Source organism: Pinus tabuliformis, chromosome X (genome assembly GCF_031772625.1).
Source record: "Pinus tabuliformis cultivar Carrire ecotype Pingquan chromosome X, CPIR1, whole genome shotgun sequence".
NCBI classification, from domain to species: domain Eukaryota; kingdom Viridiplantae; phylum Streptophyta; class Pinopsida; order Pinales; family Pinaceae; genus Pinus; species Pinus tabuliformis.
This window is the reverse complement of record NC_142308.1, coordinates 139,138,676-139,162,727: the sequence shown is the minus strand read 5'-3', so window position 1 is coordinate 139,162,727 and position 24,052 is coordinate 139,138,676. Positions and strand designations below refer to the sequence as shown.

Here is a 24,052-nt window from a genome sequence, read left to right as displayed (position 1 = left end):
TACTCTAGGATGACTGCACCGTTTTGAACTTTGTCTCTAAGGAAATAGTACAAACTGTCTGTGCTTGGAGTGATTGTGAAACACCGTATCGTTAGGGAGCCTGACACAACTTTAATTGTCGCAATATATCATTGCAGGCTCCAACATTTAATCGGTCAACTCTGAAATAAACTTATGAAGCCGAATAACTTCAAAATTAGTAGAGCTGTTTGCCATGTATTCTGCATTTGTGATACCAAGTGCCATTGTTGCTTCTTGGAAATACTAAGAGGGGGGAGGGTGAATACATTTTTTTTTTACAATTTAGTATCAAAAGCATTAACCAATAACATCACATCAAAGGAACACAATATATATATATATATATATATATATATATATATAAAGGGAAGCTACAACTTACGGATTTACCAGCTATAACTGGAGGGGCTACAACCCCAACATTTACCAGCTCCCACTGGAAGGAGGCAACAACCCCCTGAAGGAAACTATAACTTCCTTCCCTAGCACCATCCTGCTACCCTATAGAATATGACACAACTTTAGTTGTCGCAATATATCATTGCAGGCTCCAACATTTAATCGGTCAACTCTGAAATAAACTTATGAAATCGAATAACTTCAAAACTAGTAGAGCTGTTTGCCATGTATTCTGCATTTGCAACACTTAGTGGCATTTTTTCCTATGGAAATACTAAGACGGGGGGTGAATCCGTATTTCACTTTTCTTTACAATTTGGTATCAAAAGCATTAACCAATAACATCACATCAAAGGAAGGGGAGCTATAACTTCCGGATTTACCAGCTACAACTGGAGGGGCTACAACCCCAAGATTTACCAACTCCCATTAGAAGGAGGCGACAACCTCCTGAAGGAAGCTATAACTTCCTTCCCTAGCACCATCCTGCCACCCTATAGAATAAAAGGTAAAACAAAATCTTCTTGGGTTCCCGTAGTCGGGACAATGGCCCAATTACAACAACGTTCAAACAACTTCAGTTCTGCCCCTTTGTCATATGCAATCTTTAGATAGTTCAATCAATAACATGCATACCTTAGATCATCAATGCAAGTATCCTTACTCTGCCTTTGATCTGCCTCACCAGTCCTTCAAGGATAGCTCAAAACTCTGCCTCACTACTTCATTAGAGGTTTGCTTCAAGGCTTCTATCAAAGTCTGCTTCAGATCATCAAAGGTCTGTGCCAAAATTTACTTAGAACAATGCTTCAGATATGCCTTAACTCTGCCTTGAGTTCTTCAAGATTTGCTCCAGCTCCAAAACTCTGCCAAGCCTGCTCCACAACTTAATCAGGGGGGCCTATTCAAGGCTTCTCCAAACAGCTACTCTAAAACTTCCACAAACAGATATCAAGGTCCGAATATGGAAGTCTTCTCAAAGGACTGCTTCAGACTTCTTATATCAATATCCTTAACCTCAGGTTAGACCATCAGAAATATGCCTTTGGATCTGCCCTTAATTCCTTCTCAGATCAGCTTAAACAAACCCGAAAATGGTCTCAGATTGCAGGCCCCAATTAGGCCTCAGGCAGGCCGAAAATCTGCCTCAGAGACCTGCCTCAGAGACGTCGCAGTCTGCCTCAGGCAGGGCCGAATTAGGCTACTGAAATATGCCGTTAGGACAACCTCAGATCTCCTCTGAAAACTCAGATCAATCCAGCAATTTGTGTGTAAAAATTGTCCCTCAAAGCTCGCTCCAGATTGAGGTTGTTCTCAAGGAAATGCAGCTTCAGAACTAATGAACCTTACAGCAAAGAATACTGAACCAGATTACCAAACAAAACCCTGAACTTGCTCTAAAAGGGATGTCTTGGCCTTCTATCGATGCTTCTTTTAAGGCTCGGCCTAAGCGGAACAGAAGATCCCTTTTTGTTTGCCTCAGATGCCCGAGTTGATGCCCTAGCAATGCCAACGACTACCATATTTATACCTGTTTGGAGGGGGGCTACATTGGAGCCGACCTGAACATGAAAATAAATTTTATTTTGAAAAGCCATGAATAAATGCTGGAGCCGACTTAAGGATTTAGGCCGATCTGCAAAGCAGATTCAGTCAGTTAATTTTATTTATTTATTTATTTTTTCATAAAATCTTCTTGCCAGGCTGATCTGACTCTTAAATATAGGTCAACTTAAATTATAATTTTGACCTTCTTCTAGGGGATGCAAAGAAGCAATAAGGTCATGAAATTTTGGGGCAAATGAGCTGGTGCTAAACCCATCTATACGGGTCTTCAAACATCAAACCAGGAGGACCCACAAAACATGCCACCTATCAAACGAAATGGCATGACAAGGGCTATCAATCTAGGGTATCCTTGCATCCAAATTTGCTGAAATGTGCACGCATATCATCAAACTAATGCTAGCCTATTCACCCTTTGACATCGATGACAAATTCTTCCAACACTGCCTACTTCTTGCTGAACCAGGATATCACACTTTAATCCCAAACTGAAGTAGAACCTTGAAGCGCTTTTCTCGCCACTTGCATTTCCTCTGCAGTCAGAATCCACAGTATCATGCAACATTAACTCACTGTCTCCAACATACCTCAGAATATTTGGTGCTATTTCCCTTATCTGTGCATCTATTTCTTTTCTGTGGTTAGTGAATAACATTAGGAATTAATTTGGATAGATTTTGTGCAATATACAGCTTTTGAAGCATGATATTTTCTAACCTGTGCATACCATGCAGGTGATTGGATATCATGATACTGATGTTGCAGAATATTTATTTAAAAGCAAGGCTCAAAGTTCTGCGTTATTGAAGTTTCTTTGTAATGACCTCAGTAAAGCTTGTTCAGTCAAGCCACCCCCAGTTCCAAAGGTGAGTGCAACTGTTTGATTTCACAATTCTGATGCTTCAGTTTTTGTAGAAATGATTTGACCTTACATTTTCTTGAAATTTTATTGCTCAAGTCTAAAGTTAGACTGCATATAGTTATGGGTAGGTGTGCTGTCCTACTTAGGTGAGGAATGGATGATCGAGGATACACAGAGAGTCGAAGCATTATAACTGACATAATGGTTTTCGTGAGATCTTACAGTGTTCGAAGATTGTACGCAACATATACTTGATATGGGCTTTGATTTTGGAAATAATTTTTTATCATCATCCTTTGGTAGATATCTATCATTTCAGGGGTTAGCTTTCCTCTTTTGATGAAATGAACCCATTACTGTTCTTCCACATATAATAGATCAGTGTGTTTTACTAATTAAATTGCAATGTGTTTTGAAGAGTTTCAAATCTAGATTCATAGACTTGCCTGCCCCACTATTTTGCTCGCCATATGTTTTTGTAGTTTCTCCAATCCATTTGTATTAAATTGAGGATGAAGCCCCCATTTAGTTTTAAAAATGCAAAGTTTCTTTTGTCAACCTCCTGTTACCCACCACCAGTGGGTGACCCCATAGGAGAAATTTTCTCATAAATTTGTCTTCAGCCGACAGCGAATAGCCCCTGACAGCCACTAGTGTAGCCAATATTGTGCTAGATGTCTCTGCTCCCTGAGCCAGTCATATGTCCCCTCGCCCATCTGTCGAGATCGTATGTTTGAAGGTGGGCCATCCAATCCTAAAGGTATGATTTTTCATTATGCAATTGGGTGCTTATGCTTGTTTTCTTGGGCACACTTGGGTATGGATTATTGGGTAACTTAGAAGGAGGAAGGGTTTTGACTATAATATTGTTCCCTTACCTTAACTGGGGGGTTAATCCTCAACCCTAGTCCTGTGGGATCTCCCCTACTGGCTTGCAGCTTTAGGATGGGCACTACTTGGGAAACCCCAATTTTGGTAGCGTGGTCCCGTTTTCTTGTTTCACATTTTTCACTCCCCTCCTCACATTACATGCCCTATTTCATCATCTCCCCTCTTTGTGTCCACAAGGCTCTAGTACTCTCGCTCCCCTTGTCCACATGTCTGGGTCGGGCTTGGAACGATGCCCCGGAGGTTGATGCAGCTAAAAAAATATGATAAAAGCATAATATTTCCACATACAAAAGGAAATGTACCACAAAATGCAAAAGAGCGTTGGGACAATAAAATTTAGCACATGGGCTAAATCCAAACATGAGTTCTATTGAAAATTGTAACTAGGTTCGTTCTTCATTATGATGTAATTGTAATCATGACATTGTATATTCTTTATAAAGAAGAAAAATAAATTATATTTTATTTTTGGAGTATGGGTTTCATACTCAAGTTTGAGTCAAAAACATGTTCTTCATGCTTTTAGGTCTTTCTAGGATAAAGAATAATATTAGTCATGTGTCATAGTCCCATTTGGACTCATTGTAATGAAGGAAAATATTTATTTTGTCGAGAAAAAGCCATGGATAAGCCCAAGACCAAGTTGGCTTGAGGAGCAGATCAATTCGACCTAAAGGGAGGGAATTCGACCCTCAAGAAAGGCTATATAAAGGAGTGAAGCTCAACTCATTTGGTCACTCATCTCAAGCAAGTTCGATCTGCAATAGCGAAGGTGAAGAAGAGTAGTTAGGAGGACGAAGAAGAGGAGCAGAAGTTGAAGTCTATCAAAGAATCTCTTTCCTTGTCTCGATAGGGTTTGTGAAGCTATCAGTTGCAGGAGGCCAAAATTCTCAAGCAGTTGCATGAGGATGAAATTACAAGGGGCTAAAATTCTGTTGCAGGGGCTGAAGTTGCAGCATCAAGGAAGCAGTATCAAAGTTCTGAAGCTGTCTCAAGGAAGATCTTGCTGGGGGTTGGCTTGGGGTTTGGAGGGTTTGTTGGCTTTGGTCTTTGGGTCTTGGAAGTCTCTTTTGTAAGCAGATTCTAAAGAAAAAGAGAAGCATTTTCTGGGTTTTCCCCTTGGAGGGGTTTTGCCCTGGCTTGGAGCCTATATCTTGTGTACTCTGTCTCTTTGTGATCTTTATTGTTTTGGTAATTGCTTGATGAACAAAACTAAAAAAGTAATAAATAACCAACTAACATCACAAGTAATTATCATGATAAGGAAAATAAGTTCTAATCTACAAGTCTCCATATTTTCCAACATGGTATCAGAGCTAAGGTGCAAGGAGACTGAAGATCACATCTTTGTTGGCACTATGGCAAGGGTTATAAGGAAGGGTTTCAAGGTTCTTGGAAATCTCACTAAATCTATCAAGAATTGTTTATTGAAGATCATCTCCAAGCTCACAAAGAAGTAGCAGATGGAAGATTGTTCTCTGCTTTAGCTGTTACATTCAAGGACGAGAATGTATGGGTTATTGACAGTGGTGCCTCCAGACATGTGACAGGAGAATGCAGTCAACTCCAAACCCTATCTAAGGGAAAATCATCTCATTCTATCGAACTTGGAGACAATAAGAGCTATCCAGTGAAAGGCATTGGGTCTACTGTGAAAATTCCTAAACTAGAATCCAACTGCAGTGATTAATAATATTTCTTCTACTTATTAACTTAGAAATAATTTATTCATAGTGTTTCTACAACAAATATCGAAATAAATTCTACTGCAGCCTTCACAATTAAAATACTGCAAAAAGTGAATGCAAAGAAAAATACTAGCACAATTATGACCACGATGACGCAGTCATTTTTGGATAGCTGTCCTCGGAAAAACCCAATGTGGGAAATCCAATGCAAAAGATGAGGGTTTCTTTATTATTCTTTAGCAAAAATCTCATGTACAAGATACAACCAGCATAATAGAAGAGTATTATCTGTGAGAAATTTTACATACACTTCTCGACGAGTTTCTGATCCAGGAAAGGACTTGCTGCCCCCTCTGCGTCTCACTGCGTTAGCCCCTGCGTGAGAACTGTGCAGTCCTAGCGTCACATTGCCTCTGCGCTGTCCCTCCTCTGCGTCATAGCCTCTGCGCTATCCTCCCTCTGCTTTGCGTCTTCTGCTCCTGACCTTCAGACTGATGCTAATACCCTCTCTCTCTCCTTCATGCTTGCAACCCTCCCTCTGATTAAATTTTCTCTTGCCAAACTTCGACCAATGAGAAAATTGATCTTACTCGGGTAACTGAGTATCTACCTCTGGTGTATTTTCCAAATGCCCCTCGATGTCCTTCTTATAATCTTCTAGTTGAGAACCAACGACCCATATTAGATTCTAATCAATGGCTCAGTTCATTTGTACTCGATCTTTGTCTTCTTCTAGAAGTTACACCCACAGTTTAGATTAATACCCATTAATTATTTTAATTATTTTCATAAAACTGTCTCTAGGTGGAAGTTTCCAAAACGATTTATGGGTATTGTGGAATACATATGTCTAAGCCTCCTTGCAAAATTTGAGACTTAGAGCACATCCGATGCTACCAGAAATCAATCTCCTTCTTAGCGAGGAATGTGCTCTAGCAATGCGACCTGCCGAAGCATCACCTTGTTCTATAACATCTCCCTCTGTGCTGTTGATGTCTGACATCACTGCCCACCAACTACTGTGCAAATGTTGCATCTGTACTGCTGCTGACCTTGCCACTGCCAACACTGCACCTGTACTGCAACTCTCTCTCATTCCCTACCACTGTAACTGAGAAATTACCTGTTTCTGCTACTGAAACAGATTCTCTACCATACCCATCTGCTCTTTGAACTAAATGAACTTAGCTCTTCCTAGAGCCTTTGTGAGTACGTCTGCTACCTGATCTCCTGTGGGGACATATTGCAATTGTACTGCCCCACGCTGAACACGGCCTCTGATAAAGTGACATTTGATATTAATGTGTTTCAATCAGTTTTTTTAAAACCGGCCGGTCCTAATCGGTAATTGGTCAAACCGACCGGTCAGCAAGGCCACCGGTTGGAACCGGCTGAAAACCCAGTTAGGAAGGTGCTTTGGCCGATTTTTGGCCCTAACTAGTCCTAACCGGCCAGTTTAGGATGGAACCGGCCGGTTACTATATAATGTTTATGTGAATGTCAAGGTCAAATTGTCAGATAAAGGGGAGAGAGGGTCAAGGTCAAATGTGGAACCGGCCGGTTACTATATAATGTTTATGTGAATGTCAAGGTCAAATTGTCAGATAAAGGGGAGAGAGGGTCAAGGTCAAATGTGAAGCTCTCTTACCATCCATGGTCAAAGGAAAGAATCTCACTATGGAAATCTAACTAAAGGAACTAGATTCAACCTAGAGGATATCTCTCTATCTAGAAGAGTTGACCCTCTACCAAAAGCCAGTGAAAGGTGGCCACCTATTGGTTATGTGTAAGTTGTCTCCAGATCACATACAACCACCCCTTCTAGGCCTCATTGCCAAGGGTTGTCCTTACCCCTAATGTGTTAGGATATTCCGACACATAGGATATAGTTAAGTTCAACTTGGTCTAGTATAGAGTTAGGTAAAGTGTGTTTCTTTACCGTTGTACATTTTGTAACTTACAATCCGACGGTCACGATATGTAGTGATCCGACGGTTCACTCTCTCCTCGGTATTACCGACACTTGATCCGTGGCTTGACACCCAATTGGTCCATGAGTTCTATTTAAAGCGCATGGAGGGTCATTGTTCGGGTAATCCGTGCATGAGAGAAGCTTATGTAAATTTTCATTCTTTGATTAATAAATTCCCTGTAGTACCCACGTTGGGACAGGCCGTGGACTGTTTCCCTCTTTGAGGGTTTTAACCACGTCAAAAATACTGGTGTATTGATCTGTGATCTGGTTGTGAGCGGTGTCCTTTTGGTGTTCTTTCTGAGGAACTTACCCTGTAAATTCCTACATGGTATCAGAGCTATTTGAGGGCCGCGTCCGTTGGTGATCCAAATCTGAAGCCGGTAGAACTGCATGCGGCTGTCGTTTCCTAGATCTGCTGTTTCTGACTGCTTTCGGGCCGAGAGGACTGCTCTGTTGCGTTCGGAGCATCTGTTCCAGTGAGGAACCCCTTTTGTTTCACGCGAAAAGGTTTCCGGTAGCCCTAGCTGCGTCATTTTTCAGATCGGGAGGTATACAGTGTTTTTGCAGTTTACTGTTATTTTCTCTCTGCTTATTTCGGTTTCGGTTTATTTAGCCTTTTTTTTTAACCGGATCTATGCCTTTCATTTCTGCGTATGCTCTTTGCCCTGCAACTCTATGCGATCTGGGCAAATCAGAAACAGAAAGGAAGGATTTTTTCTCATGCGTATGCTCTTTTCCCTGCACCTTAGTGTGATCTCGGAAAATCAGAAACATTGAGAAAAATATTTAGTTTTTCGGCTAAAGCTAACTTTGAGGCGCAAGGTTCATTTTTTTTAATATCTAGTTTTTTGGCTAAAGCTAACTTCGAGCCGCAAGGTTCGTTTTTCTTTGCATATTCGTGTTGGGTTTTGTGTTTTGTGTTTTGTAGGGAAAAAGAGCTTTCTCAAGGCAAGCACGCAAACCAAGGCCCCCCCCCCCTCTCTCTCTCTCTCTCTCTCTCAAATTTTTTGTATAGATCAATTGGTTCAAAGCTATTTTAAGAGAGTAGAGGTCTTGGGTTCAAGTCTCCATTTTGTGGGGGCGGATTTTTTCCTTCCCGCACATTCGCGCACTTTGCCGGCAACTTCAACAATTTTTTTTCAAAAAGCCATAACTTCTTCATCCGGAAGCCTTTTTCAGAACCGTTTTTTTTTAAAACAGCCTAATTTTTCGAGATCTATCCATTGGAACACTTACTTTCAGCATCTTCAGCTTCAGTTTTTAAAAAATAAATGGAAAATGCCAAGTCATTCTTGACAGCACTAACTACTTCCAATGGATAGCCTACATGGAAGATTTACTTAGAAGTAAAGGTCTCTACAGAATAGCCACAGACCAAGAGAAGAAACCAAAAGATGAAGACAAGGCTGCAAAATGGGAAAATAGACAAGATCAAGCACGTGGTTTGATAGGGATGTCTATTTCTCCTGATCTTAGATTCCATATTGCAGAACTTGAGACTCCTCATGAAGCATTGGAAAAAATCACTAAAGTTTTTGGGATTAAAAATGAAATTAGAGCCCATCAACTTGAAAATGAGTTGCTTACTTTGGATCCTAATAATTTTTCTTGCATTGAAGATTTCTTGTCCAAATTCAAGACTCTTAGATATCTCTTGGAAGGTGTTAAGGTTAAGAAAGAAGATAGTAACCTTATTTATTCCATCCTTACTAAGTTGGGACCAGCCTACTCTGTATTTGTTTCCACTTTCCATTCTACAAGGGAAGCTTTCATTTGTCAAGGAAAAGACTACAAGGCCCCTTCCTTTGACTCCTTTTGTGATTCCTTAATAAGAGAACAAGAAAAACTCTTACACCTTGGTCTTCTTAATCTTGGAAACTCTTCCAAGAAAGCGTTAGCCGCCCAGCAGCATCCAACCACACTTTGGTGTGATAATCAAAGTGCCATTCAACTATGCAAAGATCCAGTCCAGCATTAGCGCAGCAAACACATTGAACTACACATGCACTTCATCAGAAAGCTCATTCATGACCATGTTCTTGAAGTGCAATATTGTTCAACAGATGATCAGGTTGTAGACATCTTCACAAAGGCTCTCACAGAGGCGAAGTTCACTAAACTTCGATATATGCTTGGAGTTCAGGAAGTTGTCATTAAGGGGGGATAGGCTCTAGTGCCTCCTTCCTTCTCCTATTGTGTCATATTTGTAAATCCTTCAATCCTATCCCAAGTTGTTCTTAAGGGGGGATGTTAGGGTATTCCGACACATAGGATATAGTTAAGTTCAACTTGGTCTAGTATAGAGTTAGGTATAGAGTTAGGTAAAGTGTGTTTCTTTACCGTTGTACATTTTGTAACTTACAATCCGACGGTCACGATATGTAGTGATCCGACGGTTCACTCTCTCCTCGGTATTACCGACACTTGATCCGTGGCTTGACACCCGATTGGTCCATGAGTTCTATTTAAAGCGCATGGAGGGTCATTGTTCGGGTAATCCGTGCATGAGAGAAGCTTATGTAAATTTTCATTCTTTGATTAATAAATTGCCTGTAGTACCCACGTTGGGACAGGCCGTGGACTGTTTCCCTCTTTGAGGGTTTTAACCACGTCAAAAATATTGGTGTATTGATCTGTGATCTGGTTGTGAGCGGTGTCCTTTTGGTGTTCTTTCTGAGGAACTTACCCTGTAAATTCCTACATAATGTTTGACAAATTTGAGCATCGAAATGGCATTGCACTCTATCCACCTCTTTGTGCCTCTATGCATTGGGAGCATCGAGAAGAAAGATGTAATCCTCTAAGTAGTGCCCAAAAGAAGTGTCGGGACAAAGGATATGAGATCTAAATCTAAGTGCCTCTCCCAAATATAACACCAGGCAACTGTTGAGCTAGCAACAACTCCCCCAAGTTGTGCCTTTGGTACAAAAGGATAAGAAAAACTTGTATACCCTTCCTAAATTTTTTTAAGCTTCAAGATGTGCAGCTAGTAGAGGTTGTGACTCAAATGAAACAAGCTTGAGTTGGAATCAGCGTCCATTGCCACTTAAAGTCCACCTACATCTTGAAACAACTACATTTTACCTACAAGCTCCTTGTTTCACATTAGATCTTTAGCTTGTGTTGTTTAAAGCCTTTTTGGCATTGAGCTTATGACTTGTGAAATTTGTGGAGTGTTGCTAAGCCTTAATTTTCCATCTACTAGTCCCTCTTTTATCTTCACCTCAAGTCTTTTGTTGAAGTTTTCAAGCTTTGACACACCTCCTCGAAAGTTACTCTCATTGTGACACTTTTCATGTCACTTAAACTTAGAACTTGCTAGTCCCAACAACATTCACTAATTTTTGGCAACCTTCCATCTTTGTAATATGGCATGCATCATCAAAGCTTTTAACTTTTTAATACTTATGACAAAGTGAAAATCTCCTAGACTTTGAACCTTTTAAGCCTGTGTCATTTGATCAATTGCCTCTATCTTTTGATTTTTTGTATCAACCTATGGCACAAAGTTTGCAAGTTTTGAAGTTCAAAGTTACCACAACATGTTGCACAATGATGTACCTTTGGGTATCAATAAAGGTGCAATAAGACCATAAGAGCCACAAAGCAAAAGAAACAAGTTTGGAACTTTCAATAATGTGCATCAGATCACATGTAAATGAAAGATTGAAAACTCCAATCCTTATGATAGGGAGCAAAAGGAAAAGAATTTGCAAATGTTGCATTTTGCAAGCTACTTAAACTTTCAAAAAATCTCAACCTCACAAGAAAGTAAAACTTCAATATCAAGTAAATTGCAACAAGGAAAAGGGCTTATCATGATAAGTTGTAAATGAAAGCGACATGTTGCAAACATCATAACGACTGAAAGATTCAACTCACACAACAAGACACATAAGAACGACTGAAAGATTCAACTCACACAACAACACACATAAGACGGATCAATAGCGATGTGCCACATCACAAGTTGCAGATCAGGCTGAGGCATCCTCAGACTTTGAACCAGATGATGTCTATGTAGCTCCTGATGATGATCCTGTGTCTAGTAGTGGTGATGAACTTGATGATTGATCATGTGTACACTGTAGACTTGTAGTAGGCCAATGGCCTCATAGCTTGCAACATTGTTTTTGGACTTTATAATCCATTTAGAGCCTCATTGCTTATGTACTTTACTATTTTGTCGATGATATGTATTGCACTCGGTGCCATTTTGATTTATTCACCTTTACATGGTATATTAATGAGCAAACTTTGCATATTTTGTCTCTATTGGCTTGGAATCATGGTTTTAAATCTTAAAAATAGTTTTCTTTCATTAAAATTTTAATTATTTGATGTATTTTTCTAAAACCGGTTCGTTTAGACCTAACCAGTGCTGGTTCGACTGGTTCTGGTCGGTAAACCACTTCATTAGGTGGATCGGTCCGGTCACTGGTTCCAGTTTTAAAAGCATTGGTTTCGATCGATCATGAAATACTGGATTCTCAGAGAGTTTGATATAACTCTGATTATCGCAGTAAATCTTGGTCACTTCCATCATTTTTCTAAACAAACTCGCAAGCAGTATTCTAAGCCATATAGTTTTGCACGTAGCTGTGCTGGCTACCATATATTCAGCTTCTGTTGAGCTCAGAGCTACCAACTTCTGCTTCCTGTTGCACCAGGAGATCATTCCTGATCCAACACTGAAGTAGTACACAGAGGTACTTTTCCGATCTACTGAACTACTTGCCCAATCTGCATATGTGAATCCATTCAATCTAACGCCATCCCCTCAGGAGTATCTCAACCCATATTCGACTGTTCCACGCACATACCTCAGAATGTGCCTAGCTATTGCCCAATGCACCCTTTTCGATTCCACCATGAATTGACTAAGGGTGTTGACAATGAAGCAAATGTCTGGCCTAGTGTTGACCAGATACATGAGCAACCTAATGAGCTGTCTGTACAAGGTGGGGCCCATCTCCTTATCTCATGATGCATCTATTTTCTTCCAGTTGGTGATCATGGGAGTAGCCATGGGTCGACAATCCTGCATTCTGAATCTCTTCAGGATTTCTGTAGCATATCTTCCTTGCCCAAGGAAGATCTCCCCATTCTTCTGCCAAATTTCCAACCCTAGAAAATAATGCATCAACCCCATATCCTTCATGTCGAATTCTGCTTCAATATTCTTCTTACAGTCTTGTGTGAGCCTAGATGACCTTGTTAAAAATAAGTCATCCACGTATAATACCAGAATAAGTCGCTCATTCTCTACCATTAAATAGTAGAGGTTGGGATCAACATCACTCTTGACGAATCCCAACTGCTGCAAGTAACTATCGATCCGACCATACCATGCTCTAGGTGCCTGCTTGAGCCCATACAGGGCTTTCTCTAATTTGCACAAATGAGTTCTCTTTTCATGCGTTTTAAAGCCTTCGAGCTGTTCTATATACACCTCTTCTATCGCCCCGTTCAGAAATGTTGTCTTGACATCCATATGGTGAATCTTCCATCCCATTTGAGCTGCTAGGGATATAACAGATCTGATAGAGGTATATCGGGCTACTGGGGTGGATGTCTTTTCATAGTCTATTCCTTCTTTCTGTGCGTACCCTTTTGCCACGAACCTAGCTTTGTACTTCTCTATACTGCCATCTGCAACATACTTGATCTTGTAGATCCACCTTGATCCTACAACTGATCTATCCTCTGGTCTAAGTACTACTTCCCAGACATCAGTCGTCATGATAGAACTATATTCTTCTACCATGATATCCACCCAAACTTGGTGTTGAACGACTTCCTGAAAGCTAGAGGGTTCTTCAACTTGTGCTTCCAAGCCCTGGTATTTGTCAGGCTATCTACACTGCCTCTTCTTGGTTCTAGGAGCTCCAACAAACTCCTTAGCGTCTGCCATACTTCCCTGCTGGTTCTACCACTGGTGGTGGGAGGCTCAATCAACTCCTCCTGGTCCTATCATTCCATTTGCTGAGAACTATTTGGATTTCCTTCTTCTGAGGAAACATTGGTACTGGTCACTGTACTCGATCCAGGTGTCTGTCCTCCTGCCTGTCCTCCTTGTTGCCCCTGTTGTTGTTAGACTATTGGAACATCTACTGACTAACCTTCTGCTGGCATCTCTCGAGATTTCCTGAAAGCTCTATCCTCCATGAACTTCGCATCCCATCTCACTACAATCTTCCTGCTGCTAGGAATGTAAATTCTGTATGCCTTTGAAGTCTCATTATATCCTACGAGGTACCCCTTTTCTGCAGTCTGATCTAGTTTACTGTGCTTTTCCTTTGGAATGTGACAATATGCCACGCTTCCAAATATCCCGAGATGACTTACTTCTGGCTTCTTCCCTGTGAAGACACCTTCAGGTGTTCTCTTCCCCAACGCTCTGACCATACCATGCTCTAGGTGCCTGCTTGAGCCCATACAGGGCTTTCTTTAATTTGCACACATGAGTTCTCTTTTCATGCGTTTTAAAGCCTTCGGGCTGTTCTATATACACCTCTTCTTCTATCACCCCGTTCAGAAATGTTGTCTTGACATCCATCTGGTGAATCTCCCATCCCATTTGAGCTGCTAGGGATATAACGGATCTGATAGAGGTATATCGGGCTACTGGGGTGAAGGTCTCTTCATAGTCTATTCCTTCTTTCTGTGCGTACCCTTTTTCCACGAACCTAGCCTTGTACTTCTCTATACTGCCATCTGCAACATACTTGATCTTGTAGATCCACCTTGATCCTACAACTGATCTATCCTCTGGTCTAGGTACTACTTCCCAGACATCATTCGTCATGATAGAACTATACTCTTCTACCATGACATCCACCCAAACTTGGTGTTGAACGGCTTCCTGAAAGCTAGAGGGTTCTTCAACCTGTGCTACCAAGCCCTGGTATTTGTCAGGATATCTACACTGCCTCTTCTTGGTTCTAGGAGCTCCAAAAAACTCCTTAGTGTCTGCCATACTTCCCTGCTGGTTCTACCACTGGTGGTGGGAGGCTCAATCAACTCCTCCTGGTCCTGTCATTCCATTTGCTGAGAACTATCTGGATTTCCTTCTTCTGAGGAAACGTGGAAACGTTGGTACTGGTCACTGTACTCGATCCAGGTATCTGTCCTCTTGCCTGTCCTCCTTGCTGCCCCTGTTGTTGTTAGACTAATGGAACATCTACTGATTGACCTTCTGCTGGCATCTCTCGAGATTTCCTGAAAGCTCTATCCTCCATGAACTTCGCATCCCATCTCACTACAATCTTCCTACTGCTAGGAATGTAAATTCTGTATGCCTTTGAGGTCTCATTATATCCTACGAGGTACCCCTTTTCTGCAGTCTGATCCAGTTTACTGTGCTTTTCGTTTGGAATGTGACAATATGCCACACTTCCAAATATCCTGAGATGACTTACTTCTGGCTTCTTCCCTGTGAAGACACCTTCAGGCGTTCTCTTCCCCAACGCTCTGTGAGGAGTTCTATTATGGATATATACTGCTGTGTTGCAAGCCTCTGCCCATAAGAATCTAGGCAAGTCCTAATCATACAACATAGCGTATATACTGCTGTGTTGCAAGCCTCTGCCCATAAGAATCTAGGCAAGTCCTAATCATACAACATAGCTTTTGCTGCCCCAACAATAGTTCTATTTTTTCACTCTGCTACTCCATTCTGCTCCGGATTATATGGAGCTGTCCATTCTCTTTTGATGCCCTCCTTTGCGCAGAAATCTGTGAAGTCTTTGTCCGTATATTCTCCACCATTATCTGAACGGAATACCTTTATCTTTTTCCCTATCATGTTTTCAACGAGATCCTTAAACTCTCTGAATTGATCAAAGACCTCATCCTTGGTCTTTAAGAAATAGATCTAGGTTTTTCTAGAGTGATCATCAATAAAGGTGACGTAGTATTCCCTACCACTAAGAGCTCTTGTGGACATTGGACCACAGATATCTAAGTGTATCAATCCCAATACACATTCTGCTCTATTGTTGCTTCTGGAAAAAGCTGCTTTAGCGTACTAACCTACTACGCATCCTTTGCGTAAATCATCATGCTCAGTACTAAGAACTGGAACTCCTGTAATAGTCTCTTTGAGCATCCTCAGTGCTCCATAGTGTAAGTGTCCCATTCGCTTGTGCCATAATTCATTCAGTTCCTTTTCACCATTATGACTGCTGCTTATCAGTGCCATTGGAGACTCGAGCTGCAACCTATACAGTCTGTTGCTTCGAGCTCCAATTTGTCTCTTCTTCTTCTAGCTTGGATGTTTGACGTATACTTTCTTTCCAATGAAGTATACATCGTATCCCTTGTCCTGTAACTAGGACACTGAAATCAGATTCATTCCTAACCCGGGCACATGCAGAACATTGGTGGCTCGGATGCTGGTTCCTGCTTCTGTCTGAAATGCTATGGTGCCTCTCCCTACTAGAGTACACTTCGTTCTATTTCCCATAGTAATTTGGAAGTCCATTTGTTCTTCTTGATAGCTCGAGAAATATTCTCATACTCCAGTCATATGGGCTGAAGCCCCGCTATCAATGTACCAAACATCTGCTGACGTTGAACTTGCTAAGCATGCAAATTCTTCTTCTAATCTAGAAGATAATTCAGAGACATCTTGAGTTTCCATCTTTGTGCTATTTTTCTAACTATCTCTGATGCTATCCTGCCCCAACAATTGCTGCAGGAAAAACTGTGTTTTCTCCTGAAGACTACTCTGCAAGGAAAAATACGCTGCAGGTTCTGCCTCTGGAAGTTTTCGAATTGGAAATCGAATTTCTCTGTCGACTCTCTCAAAGAAATCGATTTCTCCTCAGACTTTGCCCTTCAGGTTTTCGAACTGCGCTGCCTCTTAGGGTTTCGAATTGCTGCCTCTGTAGGAATTTCAAACTCCCTCTTCCTTTCTGCTTCTGAGCTCTTTTGCTCACGATCTGTGCTCTGATACCATGTGAAAATTCCTAAACTGGAATCCAACTGTAGCGATTAATATTATTTCTTCTACTTATTAACTCAAAAACAAGTTATTCACAGTGTTTCTACAACAGATATTGAAATAAATTCTACTACAACTTTCACAATTAAAATACACTGCAGAAAGTGAATGCAAAGAAAAATACTAGCACAAGTATAACCACGATGACATAGTTATTTTTGGATAATTGTCCCTGGAAAAACCTAATGTGGGAAAATCGGTGCAGCAGATGAGGGTTTCTTTATTATTCTTTAGCAAAAATCTCATGTACAAGATACAACCAAGAGAATAGAAGAGGATTCTATGTGAGAAATTTTACAGACACTTCTCGACAAGTTTCTAATCTAGGAGAGGACTTGCTGCCCCCTCTATGTCTCACTGCGTCAACCCCTGCGTGAGAACTGCGTAGTCCCAGCGTTACACTGTCTTTGTGCTGTCCCTCCTCTATGCTGTCCTCCCTCTGCTCAACATCTTCTTCTGCTCCTGACCTTCAGACTGATTCTGATACCCTCTCTCTCTCCTTCTCACTTGCAACTCTCCCTCTAATTCGATTTTTTGTTGCCGAACTTCAACCAATGAGAAAATCGATCTTACTCGGGTAACTAAGTATCTGCCTCTGGTATATTTTCCAAATGCCCTCAATGCCCTTCTTATAATCTTTCAGTTGAGAACCAACGGCCCATATTAGATTCTAATCAATGGCTCAGATCATTTGGACTCGATCTTCATCTTCTTCTAGAAGTTACACCCACAGTTTAGATTAATACCCATTAATTATTTTAATAAAACTGTCTCCGTGTGGAATTTCCCAAAACAATTTCTGGGTATTGTGGAATACATATGTCTAAGCCTCCCTGCAAAATTTGAGACTTAGAGCACATCCGATGCTACCAGAAATCAACATCTACATCATTGGAGCTCGAGTCTAGTGGAAGCATTCACCTCAACAACATTTTATATGTTCCAGGTTTGAAGAAAAACTTACTATCTATTTCTTGTCTAGAGGATAAAGGTGATAGAATTGCTTTTATTGATGGCAAGGTTTTGGTTTGGGGTAAGAGCTCAAGTATTGATGATGCTAGGGTAATTGAGATTCGTGAGGGGACATTATATAGATTCTATATATCTCTGGCCCAGGCTCTAGTTCACTTGGAGTTGAGTCCTTCTAAACTATGGCATAGAAGGTGTGGACACATTCACTTTAAGATTTTTCCATCTCTAAGTCAAATGGTCAATGGCATCCTTGAATTGAAGGAAGAGCATGAAGGGACATGTAAGGGATGTGCTCTAGGCAAGAACGTAAAGAAGCCATTTGCAAGTAGTGACACCAGATCTAAGGAAATTTTAGATCTCATACACTTGGATGTATGTGGACCTATGGTAGTAAAGTCTCTTGGTGGGAGGAGTGAGTTACACCACATCGAGTTTGCTAGTGGAGTGAAGGATGCATTGGTGCATTTGGGACTCCAAATAGTATAGTGTTACAACAATAGGCATGAGTATCTAGTGGTGTACAGGGATAGGCTGCAATGTATAGTGGCCTATCGAGGAGTACAGGGATATTTGGTGGTATTTAGTGGCGTATGGCGTGACACAACGGGCTCTTGGAGCGTTGCCTCCCAAGAGACTTATGGATGGGGGCATTAGGCGTCCCATTGGATGCAGCTCACCCCAGGTTGATGGGGACACTGGTGAGCATCTGGGGACATCTTGTTCAACAGAGACAGGTCTTTGATAGAGTTATGAACAGGACCAAGACAAAGAAAGGGGTATCCATGGGATTACCTTTCAGTGTCCATGTAGACTCTTGGTCGTACACCCTTTAGGATTTACATGCCTATCACTCTCCAATATGGCTTATAGTTGCGAGGGTTGAGTTGTTGCCCCTAAATGCTCTCAGTACTGGCAATAGGATGTGGGAGGCTCACCCTAGGCAGTTGGATGAGACACAGTGAGTCACTGGCAGGAGGGAATCTCTCCCATTGAGACGTTTAGAGGGTGGACTGTGGATTTGTGTAGCATTGGATGTGCTCTAGCCTTGAAATTTGGAGGAGAGGCTAAGGCACATGAGATCTCCAAGACCCATAAATCGTTTTGAGAAATTCCATCCAGATGAGGAGTTATTAAAATAATTAATATTTTTAATGGGTTCCTAAGTCTAAACTTAGGAAAATAAAAAATATTAATGGGTATTAATAAATATAAGGATGAGAAGGTTCTAAGAGACGAGGATGAAGTCAGTTTTAATCTTAGCCATTGATTAGGGACTTAATCTCGGTGGTTGATTCATTGACAAGAAAAGTATAAGGGAAGACTTGAGGGTCATTTGAAAAAAAAACTCAGTATCTCAAAGAAATTTGATTCTCAAGGAAAAGGAGATCAATTTCAAAGGGAGTTGCAGGGTGGAGAAAGAGGAGGGCTTCAACAGCAAGCAGAGATCGAAGAGGTGACGCAGGGGCAGTGGAAGACAATGCAGAAGGAGAGACGCAGGGCTTATGTACGCTGACACAGAGCCACTCGGAGCCATGCTGGGTCAATCAGAGTGATGCAGGGGTGACATAGAAGTGGGAGCAGGGTCTCCAAAGTGTTAGATAGTCTCAGAGGGAAAGTCTCAGGTGTTTTCTTTCAGTTCTTTGTAAAAATCATTCCTTGTAAAATCAATTGTTGCCGAAGATTAATAAAGCCCTCATCCGCTGCACTGGTTTTCCTACATTGGGTTTTTCTGGGGACAATTGTCCAAAAATAATTGTGTCGATATGATTGATTCTTGTGTATGTATTTTTCTCTGGGTAATTGTGTGATAACTACAGTAGATTTTTTTTTAATATTTGTTGAAGGATTTTCGTAAATAACTTATTGAGAATAATAAGTAGGTAAAATAAATCAGCTGCTGCAGTGATAGAATTTCAGTTTAGAAATTTTCACATGTACAAGCTGATGGATACAGGCTTAGCGATGGCATGGTCTACTACTGAGGTTGCAAGTGTTCCACCCCAGGACTCACACTTGGGGAGGTGTTTGCAAGGGAGCTGTTTGATACACTTAAGGCAAGGTCGTCTGAGGTGTTACATGAGCATGAGGGACAGTGGATGGTAGACTTCGCCTACAGGAAGGTGTCCAAACTCCAAGCAGTGTCTGAGTCTATCATCAAGAGTTGGTATAGCAGACTTCATTGTGTGGTCTGGAAGGAGTAGGGCAGATTGGCATGCGTGGGACAGATTCTTGGTGCTTGGGGTCCACCTATGGGATACATACAGGGGTCAAAGATGAGAGTCGAATGGGCTCTAGTAGGTAGCAGTGCTACGCAACGGCAACCAGGTGGATCACTCCACTTCTCGATGGGTAGGGTTATGATGGAGAGAGATCTGGTTCTTTCTCAGGCTGATACATGGGGAATTCCTGAGATCTTCATCATATGGCGAGGCAGGTTGCTGCTCAGGATCGAGGCCAACAGTGGAGTGGTGGGCTCGAGCATTGCTAAGTTGCCCATGCAGGTTGGGCATGGCGTCGATTGTGATAGATATAGTGGCTGAGAGTTACCAGAGAGGAGGATCTGGTACGAGCATGTTGGTCATGATCGGGGTGTCACAGTGTTAGCATGATAGGTTCATTCTGCGACGAGCATGGGATTCTGGCATCGCGGGACTTAGCAGTTTAGCGACCTGTAGGGGTGAGCTGGTTTCTACAGAGGAAGGTCACCTAGATCTTCCATTGGATTCTAGTGATTCGTTGGTGGTGTGGGGGACTTCACCATTGTGGCAGGGTGATCGACAGGAGGAGATCAGGGGAGGCTCATGCGGATGAGGATTCAACCCCACAGCAATTGGATTGCATCTTTATGAGTTTACTCCTGAAGTGCACAAGAGGGACTACTCAGTAGAGAAATTTCACGAGACACTCAGGATTTTATATTACCACGATGCTCTACTTAGTGGCAGTATGCGGAGGGCGCCTGGTGCCTTTGCCGGGCTGGATAATGTGTGGAGCAAAGGATGCCTCATGCTGATCGAGATGGCTTAGTTCCTGGTATCGGGGGGTTTCCCCATGGCAGGACAGTGTAGAGATCAAGGATGACTCGGTGGCACATTTGGGACCTCGGTATTGTTTGCAGTTTTTGTTTGGGTCAACTGATCGAGAGGGTGCTTGTTCAAGCATTGCTTGAGGACAAACAATTTTTGGTGGGGAGGATTGTAATGTCCCCAATTAATTAATTTTGTTAAGAAGAATTTCTATTTTTGCAATTTTGGCAATTGGGAGATATTTTGGCATTAAAACTTAGGAAAAGTGGGTTGAGCAGACACCATTTGATTTTTGGCAAAGAGGAGGCCTCAAACATCAGGAAAAAGGAAAAAGGAAAAATTAGAGTGTTGGTGGATGGTGGGGGACAAGAGTTCTCTTGTGCTGTTTAGCCAAGACTATTTGTGCTGTTTAGCACAAGGAGTTTTTGGGCGGAAATTCCAACTCATCCTTCGATGAACCTTGAGTGTCAGCCTAGGGGGGCTGTATGGAGATTGTTGTAGGCATCGGAGAAGCAAATTTCAAGTGCATACATCAAGAAGGACATATTTCTCTAAGGATGCAGGGGCAGTTTGTGGAGCTGGGTTGGGGCAGTGAATTGGGAGCTTGGGGGAGGAGTTTTTGTAGGGAATTCACCGAGCAGAGATACTTAGGTAAATTTTCAGGGCTGGAGCTGTGGTATTTTGAGTGAGCTGAGCTGCTCTAGTTTGGGCTCAGGGCTGACTGGGTATTTGCGCAATCACTAGGAGGTGTGATTTATGGAGAGTTTTCGAGCGAGATTTTGCTTGGGAAGAGAGAGGAAATTTCACAGGATTAGGGGAAGTCATTGTTGGGGTGAAATCCGACATTATTGTAGCAGTATGATCCTGTAGCATTCTTGGCAGCTTGTGGAGAGGAGCACGCAGTTTTGGGGGTCACTGGTGACTGATGGATTTAGCGCAAACCCTTTCTGGGTTTTTCTGGGTTTGGTGAGAGGAGGCTAGGATTATTTTTGCAGATTTTTCTAGGCATTTCTGAGGTCATAATCCCTATTTCCATACAACAACCAACAACAGAAATTATAGAAGGAGGGCACAGTTCACTCTTGGACTACTTCCACCACTTTGGTTCGTGAGTTATTTCTGGGTTTTTCAAGGGTTCTTGCGAGGAGGCCGCTCACCCAATTTCATCTCATTCTGGACTTTACAGATGAATTTCTCCAGTTTCCTTCCAGCCAACAACGAGTAGTTCTTCCAAGTTCCTGGGCATGCACAGTTCCTACTCGGGGATCTTTCCAGCATTTGAGCATTGTATTCACGACAAAAAATATCTAGCTTGTTGCGTGACAATTAATGTGCAGGGGGCTGTATATGCCCACTGTTGGATTTAAGCGGGGGTTGTATCCAACGGTGGGCATATACAGTCCCTGCACATTAATTGCCACACAGTGGGCTAGATATTCCTTGCCTTGCATTCACACCTGGGTTCTTGTCATAGCTTGCAGTAGAAAGCCCAGGTTCCTCTACTCTCATTTGTTGTACTCAAATTTACCCATGTTAATATAATGGCTCAGAATTTTTGCTCATATTGTTTAATGTGTATGGTTGTGCATTTCTGAATTCTATAGATGTAGCTAGTTCTTCGCTTCTGTTATCTACTGTATCTTTTCCATTTGGAACATTACAATTATCATTTAGGTGTTGAGATTTGGCAAGATAGGAAGATGAAGATTTTTTTTGTAGAATTAGAGAAAGTACATTGACACTATTTTGAAAAGGCTTGGAATGTCAGACTGCAAACCTTTTAGGACCCCAACAAAGATTGGCATCAAGTTGTTAAAGTCTACAAGTCTTGAGACTCACACTAAGTGTGCCGAGATGAAAATTTTCTTTGTCATAGTGCAATCCAAATTTTGATGTATGACATGGTTTGTATCAGATTTGACATGGCAGAAGTTGTATGAGTGATCCTTAGATTTGTTGCTAATCTTGGTTGATAGCATAGGATACTTGTGAAGAGAATTTTAAGGTATCTAAAGGCTATGATCCTAACCAATGACCAACTTTGCTTGGATATATCAACGTGGAACTACATTCAACATTTGAATTTTGGTATGGTGATTCCAACCAACAACTAACTCTGCTTGGATTAGCAATGTGGATTGGGACTGTGATGTTGCCAACAAGAGTATAACATTTGGTCACTGGTGATGTCTTCAGCTTGAGTGGTGGAGTTGTTAGTTGAAGTGGTAGCATATAACAAAGTATTACAGTGTTGCATCGTAGTTGAGTACATAGTGGGAATGTAGGCATGTTTATGAGTGGAGTTATGTTGGAGTTCCATAGGAGTTTGCCAAATCTTCTGCTGAATGGCTAAAGAGTATCTCATTTCTGAGCAATGACTCTAAAGTGACCTGTTACCCATTTGAGTTTGTTGGATAAGATAATGAGTGGCTTTGATGTTTAGAAGAAAATTATACAAATCACCAAATTCTGGATGCAGCATTTCTCTATTCAGATTGCACACAATGTTGCAGAGGTTTCATTCATGATCAAGGACAGTGAGGTCATTAGTGCACATTTTATTCGCACTGCCAAAATACCTGTAGAGAGAGTTATGTCATGTCAAAGAATCGAGAGCTGGTACAAGCTCTACATCTGACATATATAGAATGAGATGGTCTTTGAAGTTTGGAGGTAGCAACTAAAATTTGCTTTTTTCCTGGTTCTATATTGGGAGATCTTCCGAAATTCAAGTCACAATAAAATTGAGAAGACCTGTACTGGTATGAGAAACTAGAAGGAATTCGGGCTATCACAACTGTTGTACATATAAATGTGGGTGCTGAAATCATGGTATTGGACTGGTTCAGCCTCCTGGGCAGTGCAAGCTTTCATCAGTCCTGTAAGAACTGAATTCATTTCAGACTTTAGGAGGCAGTCATATGCTGTAACAGGCCAAGGTAATATGGTTCAGATCAGCGCTTTGTTTGGAGGACAAGCCATAGCAATTAAATGGTTGTGGAATGTGTGTGTATATATCTACTCACATGCTGGCATAATTGTCTTTGGGCTGGCTGACCTGTGCAGCTTATAATTAAATTAACATAACTCGGGGGGAACCTCTTTAAAGTGGAGTTTTCAAAGATTGACACTAATACTGCACCAACCTGTGAGGAGTTTGTATTACGATTTCGTTTTGAATGTTACTGAGCTGACCTTTGGCTGTTTGATTTGAAGAGGCCCTTCACTGCAGAGTTTGGGGCTATCATTTATCGTTTTGGAGGGTTTATCACCTTGTATTGAATGATATACCCATGTCTTAATTAAGTGCTGTTTGGGGAGAGGATGGCCTTTTTGTGTTGTTATTGGCTCATCTTTATTGGGTCGTTACCCATCCTTTTCATTTAACATATGATCATTGTGGGTCTGTGTAGCCACGTGGAAGAAGACCTGGGGTGTTCTGTGCTGATTGATGGAGTTGGCTGGTCTATTGGATTAGGGGGTGAGACAGGATACCAAGCAGCCCTTACTTGTCATCACTTTGGGGTGTTTCTGACCTTGAAGGACTATTTGTCCACCTTAGATATGCATGGTTTGTGGACAGTGCATCTTTGGAGATATTTCATGGAGATTTACATCCACTTTGAAGAAGATTTGGGGCTTGTG

At 41.6% G+C, this 24,052-nt stretch overlaps 1 protein-coding gene across 1 annotated transcript in view; it reads left to right on the top strand.

The window, feature by feature from the left end:
* Positions 1-24,052, top strand: part of LOC149138848 (nucleophosmin) — an 84,502-nt gene that overhangs the window by 33,189 nt on the left and 27,261 nt on the right. Inside the window, exon 4 of the mRNA XM_089446664.1 lies at positions 2,721-2,852. Coding sequence (XP_089302790.1) covers positions 2,721-2,852 — 132 coding nt within the window. The remainder of the gene's footprint in view (positions 1-2,720; positions 2,853-24,052) is intronic.